The 20233-nt window shown below is 45.3% G+C and overlaps 1 protein-coding gene across 4 annotated transcripts in view; it reads left to right on the top strand.

Annotated features, from left to right (window-relative positions):
* Positions 1-20233, top strand: part of OSBPL8 (oxysterol binding protein like 8) — a 1216063-nt gene that overhangs the window by 1173777 nt on the left and 22053 nt on the right. For 2 of the 4 annotated variants that reach the window (XM_086918072.1, XM_086918074.1), the window contains one exon: positions 459-546. In XM_086918072.1, the coding sequence (XP_086774198.1) occupies positions 459-546 (88 nt within the window). Of the gene's footprint in view, positions 1-458; positions 556-20233 lie in introns of all 4 variants that reach the window. The other 2 variants (XM_086918073.1, XM_086918071.1) reach the window with 1 other exon arrangement.

Below are 20233 nucleotides of genomic sequence, written 5' to 3'. Positions count from 1 at the left end.
CCAAGGATCACTTTTGTAAAACTATTTTCAATTTATTTGCAAATCTGAATTTAGTGTGCTGGACCATTGTGTTGTTTTGACTTCCACAGAATAATTCATGGACAATATCAGTTAAACCCAGTGCATTGTGTGTAGTTTCTTCCACACCTCACATTTAAGGTATCTGCGGTGTTTTTTCAGACGGATGTGACTATATCACACAGAACTTACTACTGAGAAATGGAACTTGGGTTTTTTAGACATGAGTTTTGCAGTTCCTTTTTTCTGTGAGGACAAGGCCCATAAGCTATTGTGTAGGATTGATGACAACTAAGCCACTTTTCACACTGAAAAGTGTAGTTTGAGATCCTGCTTGGTACGTAAGCCGATGCTCACCCCTCTCGTGTAACCTCTTGCTACTATGCATTTTGCATCTACTATATGGGATATTAATGCTCTTTTTTCTTTGTTTATCTCAGTACCAGACCATGGGATCCACTTAATGATTTAGTACAGTTTGAAAACGATGGTGCCATCCAGACGAAAGTCAGACATCGGACTCCAATGGTATGCTCGGTCAGTGTAATTAATTTCCCTTTAAATAGAGGGCAGTGTAGAGGAATTTGAATTGTTATGTAGTTGTCAGATTTTCACTTATGCACACCAAAAACCTGATTCCTGCCATTGTGTAGATATTCTTACACTTGATTTATTTATTTTTATTTATTTATTTTATTTTGAAAGTTTGATAGAGCACAGACAAGACCCTTGCGGGTATCAGAGCGCTTTACAGTCAATGTGTTTAGTTATATCATATTACATTAAAGATAAGCAGGACCATAATATATAGCATCAGAAAGCAGAACATACAATAAAGACAAATCAACATGATACAGGACAGGAGCGGACTGATGAGTCATGGTAGTACAGTAAAGATAAGAACGCCAAATAAATAGAACAACACTGAGCATACAAAAAGCAAAGCAGTAAGGTGCAGAGCAAGGGCAAACAGACGAATCATGGTAATGGCAGATATATTGATTAGGTTGATAGCTCGCACTTCAGCAAACTTCACAGCAGCAGCAGAGGGGGCCACGGAAAGAGGAGAACCACGCGCCCCACAAGCCAGCGGGGCAAAGAGACACCCTTTTGACACGCCCTGCCCAGGTGGAGGTTAAATACCTCTCTCGTTTCCAGCAAACTTACCGGCAGCAGCAGAGGGGGCCACGGAAAGAGGAGAACCACGCTCCCCACAAGCCAGCGGGGCAAAGAGACGCCCTTTTGACACGCCCTGCCTAGGTGGATGTTAAATATCTCTCTCGTTTCCCGCTACGCGGGAAACGCTCGCAATTCCAGGAAACTTACCAGCAGCAGCAGAGGGGGCTACGGAAAGAGGAGAACTTTGCTCCCCACAAGCCAGCGGGGCAAAGAGATGCCCTTTTGGCAAGCCCTGCCTAGTACTTAATCAGTCGCATAATCCCGCCTCGCGGGACGACCCGGGCGAAGCCGGGGCGGGCCCGTTTTAGCCCGTTCTAGCCCGTTCGAGTCCGGCAGAGGACGGGACGGGCCGGGCCATCCCTCTAACATCCGTGGAACTAAGGTCAGTGCATCTAAAACCTATACTATACTGTACTGTATTCCAGCGGATCGATAACTTTTGTGGCGGCTCCTGAGACTTTTAAGACCGCCTTCTAGTCGCTACTTACCTTCTGTTATGACTACCAATAATGATGGGAAGGGGTGGGGGGGGAGTCTAATATGGGCGGTTCTATCGTGGGAACCTTAGACCGCTTTATTACTAGGGCTTCATCTGTACTTTCGCGTGAAATTGAATTGACGGAGAAAAGACTGTCATTGGGACCAGTACTGCACTCAATCTCCCCAAATCAACAACATGTGGTTAGTGCTGGCGACACCGAGGTGGGAACCTCACATTCCCAGGGCAGCCAAGTTCTGGAACTTTCACAGGATAGTAGAATCAATGCACCAGCTAGTACAAGTGCACCTGATCCCTACGCTGAAGATTTAGGTCCCCTAAATATGAGACCACAAATGAGATCTCTACAGTGCTCCAAAGCAGAGCGCGCAAATATGGTAACAGACTTGGCTGTGAAAAGGAAGCGCGGAGGAGCCCCTTTAACAAGTAGAAAAGCGAAACTTAAAAAAGGGAATGACAAAAGTGAAGAATCGAGTTGAAGAGCCCCACTTATCTCAGCAACAACCCCACAGTCTACTCTAACGGCCACCGCCTCGATGAACTTTAGAGACGTTGATCCGGCAGATTTGGGAACTGCATTCTGGGGGGAATTGGAGCTGATCTTCACAAGGACCTGTCTCCCCATATATAATATAGACTTGTGAGATTGAAAAGAGACTATTGCACTTAGAATCACGGTCTGGCCCATGCCAGTCACAGGCAGACTTAAAAGTTTCAGTTGGGGCTGTCCACCTAGATGGGGGAATGGAGAAGCAACTGTTAGTAACCAGTTAAATAGTAATTTTATACCTGATGTCCTGCCGCTGGTGGTAAACTCCAGTCCGCCCACTAATTGCGTCCCCTTACCACCAAGGGAAAGGACCAAAGATAACAACAATGTACATTCCAGCAGTGGGGCTTCGGGGAGGAAAACGGGGCACTTGGATGAGCAACTCAAAGTCCATAGAAATATTGTCGAGGAGAAGCACGCGCAATCATTACCCCGTGTCGATCTCCCCCCAGCCTCACTACCATTTGTGGTGGTGCTTGTAGGGGTACCAGCATTAGATATTGGGAAAAATGAGGCATACACTGAGCTTAAGAACAAATGTATAAAGTGGCTTGATTGCAATAGGCCTCTTACACCACAGGTCACTGGGGAAATACTTTTTGCGAGACGGTTTGATTGGGTTGGGGATAGGCCAAAACCCATTGCTGGTAACTGTGTAATTATCAACTTCAAGAACACCTCTGTAGTGGATTACATATGCAAGGGGGTCTCAGTGGGGTGCAAAACGCAAATCTTACCCCTACACCTGTCCTATTTTTACCCTGCTCCCCACCTGGATCCGAAGCAATTTAGAGAGGGGCAGTTAAGGGGGTTCCTGAACCCACCACCATATAGAAATCAAGTAGGGGTGAATACCTGGGAGGGCCCAAAAATAACTACCCCCTTGCTCTCTTCTTTTCCCTAGAATAATACGTTTAGTACCCTAGATCTAGTGGATTGACAACCAGAGGTTAAATCATGCCCACCCCCAGGAGTTGGAGAACTAGGTTCGCAATTAGCTAGTATGCTGTATACTGTTGATGGTAATTCTACTAGAGACCCTAGTATTGTTCAACAAGAGGCTGTGGAAGGCAAGGGGCCGAAAGTGCCAATTGTGGGTCAGAGTAGGAAGAGGGGCTGCCAAGTTGTAGATTCTGACGCACTCTCCCTTGTGGCGCAGAAGGGTGCTTCGGGGTCTGCCGCCGAGCCACAATCGGGAGGATGCTGTGTCCTAGTGGTGCAGCACTTGATGGTTATGGCCCTACAGAAGTTCTAGCTCCAATTAGTTCTGGGGCTAAGGATCGTAAGATTAAAGTCCTTTCCTGGAAGCTGGCCGGACTGAGAAATAAATTATCTACTCCTGAGTGGGGCCAATTTATTGAAAAGCATGACATTTGTCTCATGCAGGAGACATGGGCCCTGGAAGAGGCCGTATGGGATGGTTTCGCCACCTTTAACATCTAGGCAACTTCCAGGGGTAGGGGGAGACCCTCGGGTGGCTTGGCGATATGGGTTGGCACGCACTTGGGTGCGAAGGCAGCCCATGGCCCAACCAACTCACTCGACGTCCAATGTGTTCTCCTGACACTGCCTGACTCTACCCAGGTTGCCCTTCTTAATGTTTACTCAAGGCCTTCGCAGGGCGGCCAGGAATCTGGCACTATCGATATATAAGGGCTGTTTATCTCTTCCCTTGACCCAGAAATAGCCCTATTAGTCGGAGGCGACTTCAACTGCCAGTACAGCCACTCTTGCTGGCTCAGATATGGCTGACTTGGTGGATGAGGACCAATACTGGCACATCCCTGAACCGCGGATAGCCCCTGTCAAAGCATGGACACCACTGGTCCTCCAAATTAAATCACTATCCCTTACAGCGTGTTATGGGAGGGTGGATCCAGATAGACCGGGCTCATCTATGTTTAACAGATTAGGGCAAAATTCCAACATTGATTATGTACTAGTTGAAGCCAGACATTGGAATAGAGTTTTTGATTTCAGGTTTCACCAACGGAGCGATAGCGATCATAACGCTCTTGTGCTGACTCTGAAATCTGGGAGTTTTGGTCTGTCCAGCCCAGCCTTTGAGCCCAACTCTGCACAACCACCCTTTCTCCTTTCTAATAATCGGCGACGAATTAGGTGGTAGAAAATTCAGGATTCGCCGTCTAAACTTGCAGGGATATATCAGTTCGCACTACCACAGCTGCTAGATATGGGCGAGGTAGGAGAAAGGGACTCTGATCCAGAGGCCCGGACCAGGGCTGTAGAAATCCATAAACAACTGATTGTAAATCTATCGGATGTTTTCTTCCCTTGTGGAAGTGTGAAGGTTACCACACACCAAAACCACTCTTGATATGACGCATCCTGTCGGAAAGCGAAAAAGGACCTCTTAGCCGCTATAAAAAATGAGGACAGGGCTAGTATCAAGCAGTGCCGGCATAGGTACAAGCAGGTTGTTAACAGTGAGAAGAAGAACTGGGAGGATAATAGGTGGGAAGAATTAAGATTAGCTGTCTTGACCAAAGATTCTAAATCATTTAGGTCTAGTGTCAATTCTGGGGGAAGACCACCAACCCTAGCGAATATAGCACTGGCAGCATGGGAAGCTCATTTTGGGGCTTTATGTACCAACACCGACGAAGAGTCACTATCGCTTGCCACCCCTGGACCCTCCTACGAGCATAGTTTGGAGGCGCTGTTGGTTCCTGTGACGGGGGTGGTAGAAGAGGCTCGCCAGCTCTCTACTCTAGGACCCCTACACGAGTACCCATCGGTGGGGCACCTGAGTATCGAACAGGGCGAGGTTATAGTAGTTTCCCTTGGTGAGCACCGTATGGGTGGGGCTGAAGATATCTCACTTGTGGAGGTTGAGACAGCAATAACCAAACTTCTACCCAACAAGGCCCGTGGCTTGGACAAGCTTCCCGGTGACCTATTTCGAGCACAACCTAAAATCTGGGCACCATATTTGGTTGTCCTATTTAATACTATAATCAAGGGGAGTCTCCCGTCAGATACCTGGCTAGGAGCAGAAATTGTACCAATTCATAAAAAAGGCTGTCCAGTTATAGGCCCATTAGCCTGATAGACACCACACAAAAGCTGATGGGCAGGATTATTTTAGACAGAATCCAGGGTGGATAGAGGAAAATGGGACCCTGTCTATATTCCAAGCCGGGTTCCGGAGAGTCATTTCCGCAATAGATCAAATTTTTAGGCTGCAGGAACTATTCTGGAAAACGGTATGTGTGGAGGGTGGCAGCCTCTACCTCATATTCGTGGACCTGCGGGCCGCATTTGATCTAGTCCAGAGAAAAAAATTATGGCTGTATTGCAGGGTATGGGTCTTCCTGCCCAACTGTTGTATATCCTGATTAGACTCCATACGAACAATTATGCTCAAGTTAGGTGTGGACGACATGGGGAATTGTCGGATTGCTTCCCTGTGAAAAAAGGGGTACGCCAGGGGTGTGTCCTGCCCCCAACTTCATTCTGTCTTTATCTGAACAGGCTTATTGACCATCTGCTGCGTGTAAAAGACAATGATGCCCCTGGGCTGGAGACCGGGCGCGTCCCCGCTTTGATGTTTGCAGATGACATTCTCCTGTTATCTAAAACATCAACGGGGATCCAGCGTACCATGGATGGTTTTGCAGTTATTTGTAAACTGCATGGGTTGGAGATTAACTTGGATAAGACCAAGTTTATGATTTTAACCCCCCAAGGAAAACTCGCCCGAACCCTCTGTTAAACGGTATACGCCTAGAAAGAGTCAAGACCTTCGATTACTTGGGCATTACCTTAACGGAAAATTTTGACTGGGGGCCTCAGACAGCAAAGATGTCCCTCAGGCTTTCCCAGGTGTGTGTGTGTGTAGTATACTTGAAAAGCGCACAGCTGCCCCCGCAACGGGGCGTCCCGGCGCTGTATAACGCTGTGGAACCCTTCCTGGCTCTCCCTGTGAGATGCCCCTCCTGGGCACCCCCAAGGTGAAGCCAGGCATCCCAGTGTTGTTGGGGCCGTTGTGGAGATTAAGCAAGCTATTGCCCAGAGTTGCAGCGTGGGACCCATGATTAGAGTAGGCGCCGAGGCGAGAATTATCGAGTCCGCGAACATTGAGCCCAAGACCCTGCGGCGTCGGGAATTGAACCCTGGTCCCGGGCCTGATCTCTGCTTCAGGGTCTGCCGCTCTAACCAGTGAGCCACATTTCTCAGTTGGCTGTGGGAATCAGCAAAGTTCATAAATCTTCGGTCTTCAAGCCTGCTGCACCGGTCGTAGAAATGTACAAACTTCAGGCCAGAACGGCCTCTACGTATGGTGCAGAACTTTGGGCCATAAACGATTAATTCATCTTGCGAGGGTTGAACATGGTTTTATGAGGAACCTACTGGGATTACCAGCTAGTACACCATTAACTCCGCTGCGTATGGACTTTGGGTTAGAACCCATAGAGGAGGTAGCAGCTGCTCGGCCATTGATGTATTGGAAGAGGCTTTGTTCCGTGCCTGAACTAATATCCTATAACGAGGAGTTCACTGAGGTATGGGCTGTTTTAAAAAAAAATAGGAATATTCCATGGCTTGTGCATGTGAGGGCACTCTGTGGACAAATTGGTTTACCAGAGTTGTGGGAGAATCCTGCAGATAGCTGCCTAAGGACAACGAAAGCTGAGCTGTTTAGCTATGTCCGAAATTATAACCTATTATCTCTCCAGAGGTGCTCAACTCTGGGTAGATTGACGGTGGAGTTCCTTCAAGTGAAAGTTGAACCGAACATGGAGAATTTTTTGGACTTCATTTATCCTGCTCTTGCAAGGAAACTCTACATACAGCTTAGGATTGGCAGCCTCCCACTTAGGGTATTCACTGGTAAATGGGCCAATATTGAGAACATTGTTTGCCCAGCTTGTAACTATAAACAAGAAGATATTTTCCATGTTCTGTTTTTTTGCCCTGCCTACCGGTCAATAAGGAAACGCTGGCTGATTCCACTTTGCAGGAACTTAGGTTTCACCCAGTGTGCTCATGCTTGCAGGGTTCTTCGTTATGATACACACCCCCCTATTGTCTTTGCTGTATCACGATTCTTGTTGAGTATGTGGCGTAGACGGAGAAGTTTCCTATAACCTTGTATATACGTATTCTACTGTACCGTTTGATAACTATTTGGTTTAATCTAATTTTATCTTCAAGTTTTTACTGTATATGTAATTTATTATTTTATCCTCCAGTGATATGTTCTGATTTTATGTACACTTTTATGGTCTATTGACCGAAATAAAGTTATCTAAACGAAACGATAAGTTTGATGAAGGGAATGGAGGTTCTCACAGACACATGAGGCTGTGTTTACGTGAATTTTGCCATTAGGATGACTTTTACTTCCAGTTTGAAGATGAGGAGGAGGGGTTTAGTCTTATTTCCGGTGGAAGGGCATTCCATATTCTGGGTGCCATTCCTGAGAAGGATTGATTATAGGTTTTTTTCTTGTTGAATTTTTGTGGTTTCAAAAGGAGGTTTTCCGCACTTCTTGTTGATCTTGTCCCACCGAATATTGTTTTTGTGTGAGATAGCTGGGTGCATTAGGATGTAAGGCCTTATGCGTCATGCAAGCTATTTTCAGGTGGATTCTGGCTTGAAATGGCAGCCAGTTTAGAGATTTTAGGTCAGGGGAGATGTGGGACCTTCTTTTCGAGCCAGTGATGAGTCTCGCTGCCGCGTTGGTAGAGGCTCTGGGGGGAGCTGTAGTGGCTTTGGGGAGACCGCATAGCGAGACACTATCTTAGTCCAGCCGTGGTAGAACTAGAGCCTGAACCGCCATATTGAAGTCATTGGGAGGTAGGAACGGCTTCAGCTTCCTTAGTGTATTAATCTGAAAGTTTGCTCCCTTCGTTGCGTTACTAATGTGTTTCTGAATATTAAGGGTGCAGTCCAGAGTTGTTCCCAATGATTTAGCTGAATCCACAATGGTTGGTTGAACGTTGAGTGCTGTAAGGTGTTTGATCCAGTTGTGCATTATGGGGACTTTGGCGGGTGGGGCAATAAGGAGGAATTCAGTTGTTAAAGCATTCAATTTGAGGTGATTCTCTGCCAGCCATGTTTGGGTGGTCTTAAGAGTAGTGTTAAGCAAACAAATGTCGTCCAGGGTGTTGATCTTGAGGTACAGTTGGGTATCGTCGGCATACATGTGAAATTGCATGTTGGATGTTAATAGCAGATCGGTGAGTGGCTCCATGAATAAGTTAAAGAGTGTAGGGGATAGCGAGGAACCTTGTGGGACTCCTAGCGTAACTGGAAAGGGTTTGGACAGGGTGGTGTTGACCTTGAATTTTTGAGTCCGGTTTTGCAGAGAAGAGGTAAACCACTTGAGCACTGATCCTGATAGACCCATTCTGTGTTTCAACAGATCTATCGAAGTGCTCGTGTTTGACCGTATCGAATGCTGAGGAGAGGTCTAGTAGGTTAAGAAGGCAAGCATTGTTTTGATCAAGTATTTGTAGTTCATCATCAATGATGTGTGTCATGGCTGATTCTGTGCTGTGGTTTGCACAGAAGCCGGATTTGTGTTTGTTTAGAGGGTTGAAGTGATCAATATGTTTTGGTCAGTTGGTGTTGAACACATTTTTCCAGACGTTTGGCCAAGGTTGGAATATTGGAGATTCGGCTGTAGTTGTTTAGGTCTGTGGGGGTCAGCTGTGGGTTTCTTAAGGATGGGGAGACACCTGCCTCACCTTTAGGGAGTCAGGGATGCAACCTTGTAGAATTGAACTGTTGATGATTTTGGTCCAGAGAGGTAGTAGCAAAGGGGTAAGATCTTTAACCGCATTTGCGGGTAGAGGGTCTGTGAGGTGATTGGAAGGCTACAGGGCATTGAGAAATTTGCCTATAGCGTCTTCAGAGTAGGTGTAAAAGTATGAGCATGCCGCGTAGTTTTTTAGGGCAAACTTTGACGGGATTTGTTTTGTTGCAATTGGGGCTAGAGGGGAGGTTTTGGTGAGCGGGCAAGAGTGCGAGATTAGGTAATTGAGGAGATCTTTCTTGATGTTCTCAGTCTTTAGGTTAAAGAAGTTAGAAAAGTCCTCACATGTGGGTTGTGGGTGAGTTAGTTCTTGTGGACGTTGAGGTTGGTCCTTAGATTGAGTTTTGATTAATTCAAAAAGCTTTTTTGGTCAATTTCTTGCCTGGTCAAGTTGTTGGCTGAAAAAGTCTGCTTTAGTGCGCTTGACCTTTCGATAGTAAGCATTTCTCTTTCTTTTTAGAGTCATAAGGAGCTTGGCGGATGAGACCGATCTCCAGTTACGTTCAGCAGTTCTGAAAGAACGTCTGTCCTCGTTAAGAAGATCGTTGAACCAGAGTTTAGAGTCTTTCGTGGAAACTCTCTTTAGTTGCAGGGGAGCAAACTTGTTAATTATCGAAGTCATAGAGTTGTGGTAGTGGTTGGTGAGATCAATTACGTTGGAAGATCCAGCAGGGGGTAGAAGTAGATTCTAGCTTGAGGTAGGTAACGTGTTTGGATTGAGTTTTTCCAGTCTCTTTTCCATACTTTAGGTTTTGTGGCTTTGGCCGAGTTAAGTTTGACTGTTTCCTTGATGAAGAAGGTGATAATGTGATGTTCTGACCAATCATAGGGGAGGATCGACTCCAAATGAGTGGAATCACTCTTAGAGATTATTAAGTCCAAAATTGCGCCTTTATTGTGTTCTGTTGCAAATTTGGTTGAGGTCTAAGGTGTTGAAGTTTTTGAGGCTGTTGACCACTGTATCGTTGCTATCATTCCGGTGTAAGTTAAAGTCACCCAGGAACATTTGTGCGTTTTGTCGACTGGTGTGTGTTGTGATCATGTCCATGATGTGTTCTGTGAAGAGGAGGTTGTCACCATGTGAGTGATAAATGATGTGTAGCGAGCAGACAGGTTTGCCATTACAGTTGATGTTGAGGCTTATGTATTCACAAGAAGGGAGTACCGAGGATATAGCCCTGTTTACGGCGATGTTGCTCCAGTGTATGCAAACAATACCTCCTCCAATCTTACCAGTCCTGTCTAGTCTGATGATGTCATAGTTCGGGGGTACTAGGATGTTGATGAGAGGCGAGGAGGATTCTGTAAGCCATGTTTCAGTGAGAATTATGAGTTCAAGATCAGTAGAGGTCGGCTATGTCAGTGGCGTGTTTCGAAACCGATCTGCAATTCAGGAGCGTGCATTTAAGACTGGGTGTTGCGAGGGAAGTGGTGTGTTCCTGGATGAGTGGGACTTTACAGAGATTATTGTCGATGATTACTCTGTTGTTGTGAGTAGAGGGCCTGTGAGGGTTGGCGAGGATAGAAGGGGTGGGCATGTGTGTGAGTGAAGCGGGGGTTGCAAAGACAGGTTCGTAGGAAAGCAGGAGAGAGCGAAGATCGGTCTCCGAAAAAGGGTTGTTGGGATGCATTGGGCAGGAGGGTGGGTTACGGGAGGGTACTGATTTCCAACTGTGAGCATTGCGTTTGGGGGTGCTAGGGAGGCGAGTTGGGGACTTGCTAGGTATATTGGTTCTGTAGGATTTGGGGAGCCATAGCATCATTTTAAAAGCGTGGGGATCCTATTTGATTAAATGAAGTGTGGACATAATCTCATCTAATCTAGTGTCTGGTTATGATGGGGGTGGGAGGTGATGAGATGAGTGTGTGTGTTTGGGGTGTAGGCTGGTTGGGTGTATGGGCTGGTGCAAGGGTATGTGAGTTAGACGGTGCAGGTGTGTGTGTGGTAGGGATGGTGATGTAGGTGGCTGAGTAGAGGGTTTGGCATGTTGGTGTGCAGGCGTTTGAGGTGCGGTAGGAGGCAGTGGTTGTTCAGAGGGTGGACTGATGTCTGAGAAATGGAGGGGTGAGCAGTAGAGTGCAGGTGACTGAGCTGTGGGGGATTGGTTAGCATGAGTGGAGTCCTTGAAAGGTATGTTATTGCCAGAAGGGGAAGAGGTGAGGGAGCAGAGGGTAGTGGGGGGGGGTATGTTAGAGGGGTGAGGAGCTATGGTGGTTCCCGTAGTGGGTTCCGTTGCTAATGGGGGTAAGAATGTAGGATAGGTCATGTTAGGGGGGGATAGGTTGAGCTGTAAGGAGTCGATGTTGGGTGTAGTGTTGTGAGGTGTGGCTAGAGTAGGGGGAGAGAGGATGAGGGAAGGGATTGTGAAGGAGGAAGGTTGAGGAGCTATGGTCAAGCTTAGAGTAGTTTCTGTTGCTATGTGGGGTGCGAAAGTGGTCTCGGTCATGATGGGTACGGGAAGCGTGAGATGTTTCGGTGTGGTGCTGCTAGATGTATAAGTGGGAGTGGACATCAGGGTAGAGGAAGCGGATGAATCTGAAGCCTGTGATGTTCGGGAGGGTGGGTTGAGGGGGGGGCCCGAAAGGGGATAGGGCGGTAGCAACACGAATAATGTTGAAGTGGGTGGATAGTGAGGCAGTTTGAGGATTGTCCACTTGTTCTTTAATGATGGGGAAGATGTTATCTAGGAGATTCAAACTACGGTCAGTGGCTTGGATGAGGATAGTACCGTTGTTGTAGATAGTGATTGTTGCTGCAGCTTGGAAGAATTGGGAAGGGGCAATATAAATAGCTAGACCATGTGCCGATTTTCTTGTGGAAGAAATCGGAAAAGTGACTAGGAGTACTTTCCTCCATTGTGCTCTCCGTTTCGTGTGGAAGATGAAGTCAATGGTTGTGTGCCCGTTGCGTGGGGAGAAGTAGGGATCAGTGAAGAGAGTTTCAGGGTGTGATGTGATGAAGTTGTGTTTGAACCGTTAGACAGATTTTTTTGAGAGGCCAGTGGGATAGACGATGTTGTGTGTGTGAGTGCCTGTGAGTTCCATGATGTGTGTGGGCGGGTAGGTGAGGATGATAGGGCGTCAGAGAGACTTTGGAACGCTGGGACCAGGAGGGATCCAGAGAGAGGGTTAGGGGGAGGAGGGATCCAGAGATAGGGTTAGGGGGAGAAGGGAAAATAGGCGGAAGTAAAACAGTCAGATACTACGGATGTGGATAGTTACTGATGGGCTAGGGGGATAATGGGGTAGGAACGAAGATGACATGAAATATGAAATGTGCGCCTAGGGCGTCGGGTGGCATGGCAGAGAGGAGGGAGAAGCTTAGGGAGGTTGGCAAAATATGGTGGAAGTTTGGTAGGTCAAAATAGTGAGGGAGGGGGACGTAAGTCGAATAAGGGCTAAGGTGTCCAGAGGCTAGAGCAATGAGCATAAGTCAGACTAAGATGGCCGACTTCTTAGAAGCAAATAATGTGGTGGAAGTTTGGGAGGTCAGAATAGTGCGGGAGGGTGACGGAAGTCGATTAGGGGTTAGGGTGTCCAGAGGCTAGAGCAATGAGGGTAAGTCAGGCTAAGATGGCCGACTTCTTAGAAGCAAATACTAGGTGGTCCTCTGTTAGTTTCCTTCAAAGAGGAAAAGTTAGCCCTCGGCCATTTTAGGAAGTGAGAAAAACACTGGTCTGCTGGTGAAAAGGTAGAATGGTGAAAAACGAGCAGAAATAAAAGTAGAAAGAAAACAAAAATAGCACGTATTTACAAATACCTCGATCCTAAGGAAATGTCTGAGGCTGTATCTGGAGCAGGCTCACTTGATTAGAACCCCTTGATGCGTGATGGTCCCTGTTTTCATTTGTACGTAGGGGCCAAATCACCACGTTTGCTAAACCTTTGGGGAGGGACATCCGGTTAAAACAACACGTATTTTCCGCGTTGTTGAGTGAGACTGCACAGGAGGGGCGGTGTCGCACTGACAATCCGGTCTGTGTTGTCTTCTATATGCGGGGTCCCGTCCGGTGGCTCTGTTGTTGTATGTTATAAAAGGGGGGTGGGGGGCTCCAAGCTCTCTGCGGTAGCAGCAGGACGCCTCTTCCTCCAGGCGCCGCCGGGGTGCGGAGGACTCAGACCCAAAGCGTGAGCAACCAAGCCCCCCTCGGCAGCCACAATGCCTGTGCTGCGGGGCTCCTGCACGGCGGCTAAAACCAACTATTAGACTATACAATTCTCAGAGTATAAGGAAAGTGGTAAAGTCCAGGGACTATGCTACTTTCACATGCCTCTAGTTGTAGAGCGAATTGTCGTAACCTATAGATGGACAATAATCCTGCGGCCCACAAAAGTAAACCTAGTAGGATATCTGTAGGTAGACAGTTATAGCGATATTAGACCATATTATAGTACATCTGCAGTCAGTGGTACATTTATAATGTTGCAATGCATTAATCAAAAATGTAAGGCTCCTTTTAAGATTGATGAACCAGCTAACACGTTTCTCCCCTTGAGTAGCAATACAGGCCTGGGCCTTTTTCAAGGCTGTATATATTAGTTATAAGAAGGTATCAACACAATGGTTTATAGCAACTCCAAAAAATGACATAAAAAATCTAAGGTATTGAGATTAATCATAATAAATAATATTGGGTGATGAACAGAGAAGAGAAACGGGGAAACAAACAATAATCCTTTATTGCATCATGTATAAAACAAATAGTACTAATTACCCCCTTTGGTGCGTAGGGCTGGTGTGTGTCGGATGGCTACCCACTAACAGCCTTTCCCCAGCTCCCGAGGCTGTCTCTTTGGTTTCTGTTCGATGACGATTGCACAGAAGCCGAAAGAGAAATGAGCCAATAGGCGGTATGTGTAGACCTGCACTTGACTAATGGTGTGGGTAGACTCGTGCTTGAGGACAGTGTTTATAGATTGGCGCTTGGCTGACGGTGTATGTGGACTGGGGCTTGGCTGGTTGTGTGCATGGATGGTGCTTGGCTCCTGACCCGGACTGGCCGTAACTGGCAACCAACATTTCTCCAGTGGGCCGGAGGGGTGTGGGCCGGTTTTCTGGGCGTGGGAGGGGTTATGTCACTGAGGGATCAGGTTTTGCAGCAGTGCTGCAATATCGGGCCCCAGTAACAAAAGTGGGAGCATCCTCCCAATCCCCGCCCCCGTAATTGGTCGAGCACCAATCTGCCAGGGCGGCTCGCTGTTCCCAGTCCGGGCCTGCTTGGCTGGCAGTGTGCGGTGATGGCGCTTGGCTGGTGGAGTGCGTGGGTGGCGCATGATTGGTGGTGGGCGTGGATTTTGCTTGGCTGACTGTTCATTGATAGCATTTGGCTGGCAATGTATGTGGTTGGTGCTTGGTTGGAGGTGAGCGTGGATGGCGCTTGGCTGGTGGTGTGTGTGTGTGTGTTTAGTGGTATGCGTGTACTGACACTTGGCTGGCGGTGTGGCTTGCATGGATCCCCCAGCGTTTTCTTACCCAGAATCCCCCGCAAACCTCGAATTTACCTACAATAGTCACATTTTCCTCACATTTTTGTGTGTTAGCCGTAGGATCATGCGCAGGCACACATTTCCTACTACCCAGCATTCCCCTTGGTCTTCCGAGAAAAATTATGCCTCACTTGTGTGGGTGCCCAAAGTAGCGTCAGCCTAAAAACGTATAAACAAACTGCCCTGTTGGACCAACTTTGGGCCCCCTCAATTTTTACACGTTTTTGGCCCTTCTATGTCCTAGGCACTTGGCCCACCCACACAAGTAAGGTATCATTTTTATCGGGAGACTAAGGGGAACGCTGAGGGGTTGGGAATTTGTGCCGTGTGGTGATCCACAACTTTCCCACACAGATATTAGAGGAAAATGTGACCTCTTAGCTAAATTTGAGGTTTGCAGCGAATTCTTGGAAGGAAGGAAAATGTTGGGGTATCAATGCAAGCCACACCTCCTTGGACTCCCACAGGTGTCTAGTTTTCAGAAATGTCTGGGTTTTTTAGGTTCCCCTTGATGTCTGCAAACCCGGGACCAAAAACACAGGTGCCCACCTATCTATCACAAAACAACCTGTTTCAAGGGGGTCACCTGGGTTTTTGGTCCTTGGCTCAGTGGCCATCTAAGGAAACTACCAAACGCAGACATTTCTGAAAACCAGACACCCAGGAGTCCAGGGAGGTGTGGCTTGGGTGGATCTCCCAACATTTTCCTACCCAGAAACCGCTGCAAACCTCAAATTTATCTGAAAAAAATCCCATATTTATCAAATTCCTGTGTGGGAAAGTTGTGGGATCACCGGGCTGACACAAATTTCTTACCATCCAGTGTTTCCCCAGGTCTCCTGATAAAAATGGTTCCTCACTTGTGTGGGTGGGCAAAGTACCCGCGACATGCAAGGGCCCAAAACGTATTGTGGAAACATCAAAATTACCTTTTACAAAACAACCTGGTTTTGCAAGGGGGGGCACCTGGGTTTTTGCCCCCGGGCACGGCGGCCATCTAGGGAAACCTGCCAAACCCACACATTTCTGAAAGCTTAACACCCTGGGGAGTCCAGGGAGGTATGGCCTTCATGGTTTTTCCCAACGTTTTCCTACCCAGAATCCCCTGTAAACCTCAAATCAAAATTAAGCACAAAAAAACACTTTTTCCACAAATGTTTGTGTCTGATCACTGTGCCTGCACACAATGTCCTACCACCCAGCGTTCCCCTCGGTCTCCCAAGTAAAATGATACCTGACTGCCAAGACTGGGCCAAAAGCCCAGGTGCCCCACCCCCCTTGTGGAATGCGGGGTGGGTGGAATTTTGTGGATCTACGCAGATTCCAGAACTTTCCATCACAGAAATGTGAGGATTTTAATTTTTTTATTTTACATAGTTTGAGGTTTGCGAAGGAATCTGGAGAACAGAACCTGGTGAGGGCCACAAAAGTCACCCCATCCTGGATTCCCCTGGATGTCGATTTTTCTGAAATGTATGGGTTTGCTAGGTTTCCCTAGGTGCCAGCAGATCTAGGGTTAAAAAATTCACAGCTAGGCACTTTTGCAAAAAAGAGTCCTTTTTCCCTGTAAAAATGTGGTGTGCCCACGTTGCGTTTAGGCCCGTTTCCTGCCATGGGAACTAGACCTACCCACACAACTGAGGTACCATTTTTATCGGGAGACTTTGGGGAATGCGAGCGGGTGGAAGGTTGTGGTTCCACGCAGATTCCAGAACTTTCTATCACAGATATGTGAAGAAAAGAAGTTTTTTTTATGGGACAAAGTTTGCAAGGGATTCTGGGTAACAGACCTTAGTGAGAGCCACACAAGTCACTCCATCCTAGATTCCCCTGGGTGTCTAGTTTTAAAAAATATACAGGTTTGCTAGGTTTTCCCAGGTCCCGCTGAGCTATTGTCCAAAATCAACAGCTAGGCACATTGTGAAAACTGTCAGTTTTCACTATAGAAATATTATAAGTCTATGTTGCGTTTCGGGCTGTTTTCTGTCCCAGGCACTAGCCCTACGCACACAAGTGAGGTACCATTTTTATCGGGGGACTTAGGGGAGCACCAAATTGTAGAGCAACTGTTATTACCTATTGCCTTTCTATGCATTTCTGCCTTACAAATGTAAGACAATTTGTAAAAAAAAAAATCACTTTGAAAAATGTCCTATAATTCACAATTTCGGAGAAGTGCAAATAACTACTGTTTGTTCCCATTTCAGAAATACATAGGTGTCCTCTGTACCGATTTTTCACTCTTTATATTTTACCAAATGAATTTTATATACCCAGTACACAATGAAAAACCATTGCAAGACGCAGCTCAGTTATTAGCTCTGGGTTCCTCGGGTTCTTGGTGAACATACAAGTTCTATATATCCCCACAACCAGAAGGGTCCAGCTGATGTAACGATATATTGCTTTAAAAAATCTGTCATACTCAGAAGAAGTTACAGGTAAAAAGGTTGGCACACATTGCTGTTTTTTTCAACTAATTTTCAATATTTCTTATTTTCAACTTTTAGTTTTTATTAAAAAAAACCTTGAAGGATCTACACAAATGAACCCTTGCTGAATTCAGAATTTTGTCTACGTTTCAGAAATGTATAGCTTTCCGGGATCCATTGTTGGTTTCACACCCATTTCTACCACTAACTGAAAGGAGGTTGAAAGCACAAAAAGTAGCAAAAAATAGGCTATGTACCAGTAAAATGCCAAACCTGTGTAGAAAATGTTGGGTTTTCTGACAAGTCTGCCTGTCCCTGAAAGCTGGGAATATGGTGATTTCAGCACCACAAACCCTTTGTTGATACCATTTGCGGGGGGGGGGGGGGGCACAGACGCTTTCTTCTGCAGCACTTTTCTCCCATTTTTATAACGTAAACATTTTTAAAATTGCTATATTTCGGCTAATTTCTTAGTCCCCTCCAGGGGATTTCACAAACCTTGGGAACCTTTAAAATCCCCATGATGGAAGAAAAGGACGCACATTTGGCATGGATACCTTATGTGGACAAAAAGTTACTGGGGCCTAAGCGCAAACTACCCCAAATAGCCAAAAAAAAGGTTTCGCACAGGGAGGAGGGGGGAAACCTACCAGCGAAAGGGGTAAACAAGGTGTAAGTGTAATTCATTCTGTGAAATTTACACCAAACTGTGTCTCACAATAACGTGGTGTGTATAGTTTAAAAGAAAAGTGGGTCATCATAAGAGAAATTAGAATTGGTGGTGGGGTGTCCATTTTTATGTAAATACAAAACATGATAAGCGAAGTGCAGAAGGGGAAAATAGTAGTTGAAAAGGTCAGGTGCTTGCTGTGTTTATCTTAAGGTTATGTGCGAGTGAAAATTAGAGAATGAGAAGGGGGAAATAAGACATACCAAATGTGGGGATCAGTCGTGAGCAAAAGGCATGTGATTCGAATTCCATACTGGTAAAGGGTTCTCCGGAGTTAGATAAACCAAGCCGCCTGTAAGGGAGGAAGGAGGAAAAGTGATTTTAATGATTAAAACAGGAAGAGTTAAAATATCTTAGCAAAGTGAATATATGCAGATTCAGTAAGGGTGTGAGCCAAAGGAGATTGATGTATTGGTTGCTATACGATGAAAGGAAAAGATATAAGCCCTGGAGAGGCAGGGCATCCAGCAGCCTGCATGTGTAGTGTAGTATGATAATTTTTTTTTTTTTAAACTAAGCAGTCAGTTCAATGTTCCATAAATGATGCTAAATATGATGTAATAGTGATAAAGTGGTTCATATTCTTTTAATTGTAAGTGGCTTACTAGCAGATTCTCTTTATTAGACTATCCTTTTGCATAGAAAGGAGGTTCTCTGTGCACTTCTCAAAGTATTTGGAGAGTGCCAAGGTCCTGCTAAGATTTGTAGGTATGATGTCTGTCTTTGATTGTTCATGTTGTCAGGGTGTTTTTTTTTCTTCATTTTACTGTTGTACATATTTTTTTATATCCATTATTCAAGTGCGGCAGTGATGCCCTTGGTATAATACGGTTTTGAAGTTCACACTTTTTTTTCAGCCTTGTTTCAATTTTAATAACCGCAACATTAAAAATGCTTTGTAAAAGATAACTTTAATATTTACATCACCATGTTTCTACATGGGAAAATACCTGATTCTGTGATTTGGAGCACCAGGCATGCTGAACCTTTCTCTGTTGCGTTATTTAATAACTAGGAAAATATGTTCTACCTATTAAGATCAGAGTACGATTCTTGGTTCACTCTTGAATCTGGAAGATGTATTGATTTGAACAAGAATTGGATGTTCTAATTGTTTTTCAGATTATGAACTACTTATCAACAGTGATTTTCCAGATAATGAAAATTCATATTGTCCTTCTTACTAGGTTATGCAAGTAGGAGGATTATATGTTAAGCCATATTCAGTTTAATGGATTAGACCAAGTCCTCTGAGGATATGCTTTGTTGGTGGGGAATGCTGGCAATTATATGTACATTCTTGTTTATATATCAGTCTTCCAACAGTCCAAGAACACATCATATCAGTCTTTAACCTTTTAGGACAATAACAAAACAAACTTTGTCAAAGCCAAAAGATCTGGTCCAAACCTTTGTTTTGCCATGTTTTTTAATGAAACGTTCTGGTTTTTGAAGCTGACTGGCCCTCATCAAAATACAAACACATTGGTTAAAAGCAAAATAATTTTTTGGTCAAAAGCGCACACAGTAGTCCCTGGCACTTAAGGAAAAAACTTAATTTGTGGATGTGCTCCTTAAAGCCGAATGCTGTTATGCAAAGTCAAATTAGCCTACAGCTGCTGTTGACTGACCCATTGCCACTTTCTGTGCGCTGTAGTGGTCGGAAGAAAACATGTAAATGGCACCACAACTGACAAGTGGATGGAGAGGGTTGTCTGACTCCCCTTGCAAGTACCTATATTATATTTACAGATTTAGTAAAGTCAGTTTTTTTTGGCTAATGACCGACCTAATTATGATTTTGGAACAGCCAACAATATAAGCAAAATAAACCAATCAAAAAGAATAATGTATTATTTTTAAGGAAAAACAATCTGTTAGACGGAAGTCACATTGAACTACGCTGAATAAAACGAAAAGGAATAAATTACTGTGCATGTACATGTACACCCCAAACGTTCTCAAGTCTCAAGTTTAAACACTCTGCCAATAAACATTACTTGTTAAATTGCTTCATCGCTATTGCTTTTTCACTAATACGTGTGTGAAAACCACTTGCAATCTTTTACTGTTGCGCTCTTAGGAGGAAAAATGACGAGATTAGGGTTTTACAATTTTTGGTTCAGATCTTTCCAAACGCATTAATATTTAAATTCTATGGTTAGGACTGGAAGGTGCATGTCTTGGGATCTCTGTACAAGAACATCCATATAGGATCTCGCCACCAATGCAAAGCTTAGAAAAATATGTTCCAGTCATTTAATGGGCTGGCACTTTTAATGGAGACGGCCTAGCTGTTGATTTCATATCGGGTATAATATAACTGAAATAATAGAAAATAAATTTGCTTAAAAAACTGAAGTATACATCAGATGTAATAAATATTTCTATAATCGGCTAATAGCTTCCCTGTGATTCTAAAGGGTTTCAGTTTAGCTTAAATCAACTTATTGTAGCATGTTTATTTGCTCAAGCCTCTGTTGGAAAGCTCCTATTTTCTTCATGTAGTAAAAAGTAACTGAAACGTAAAAGACCCCCAGCGGGATTTTATCTT

The sequence above is a fragment of the Lissotriton vulgaris genome, chromosome 1_1 (genome assembly GCF_964263255.1).
Source record: "Lissotriton vulgaris chromosome 1_1, aLisVul1.2, whole genome shotgun sequence".
Classification (NCBI taxonomy): Eukaryota; Metazoa; Chordata; class Amphibia; order Caudata; family Salamandridae; genus Lissotriton; species Lissotriton vulgaris.
The sequence above is the reverse complement of the archived record's forward strand: the minus strand, read 5'-3'. Positions and strand labels throughout refer to the sequence as shown.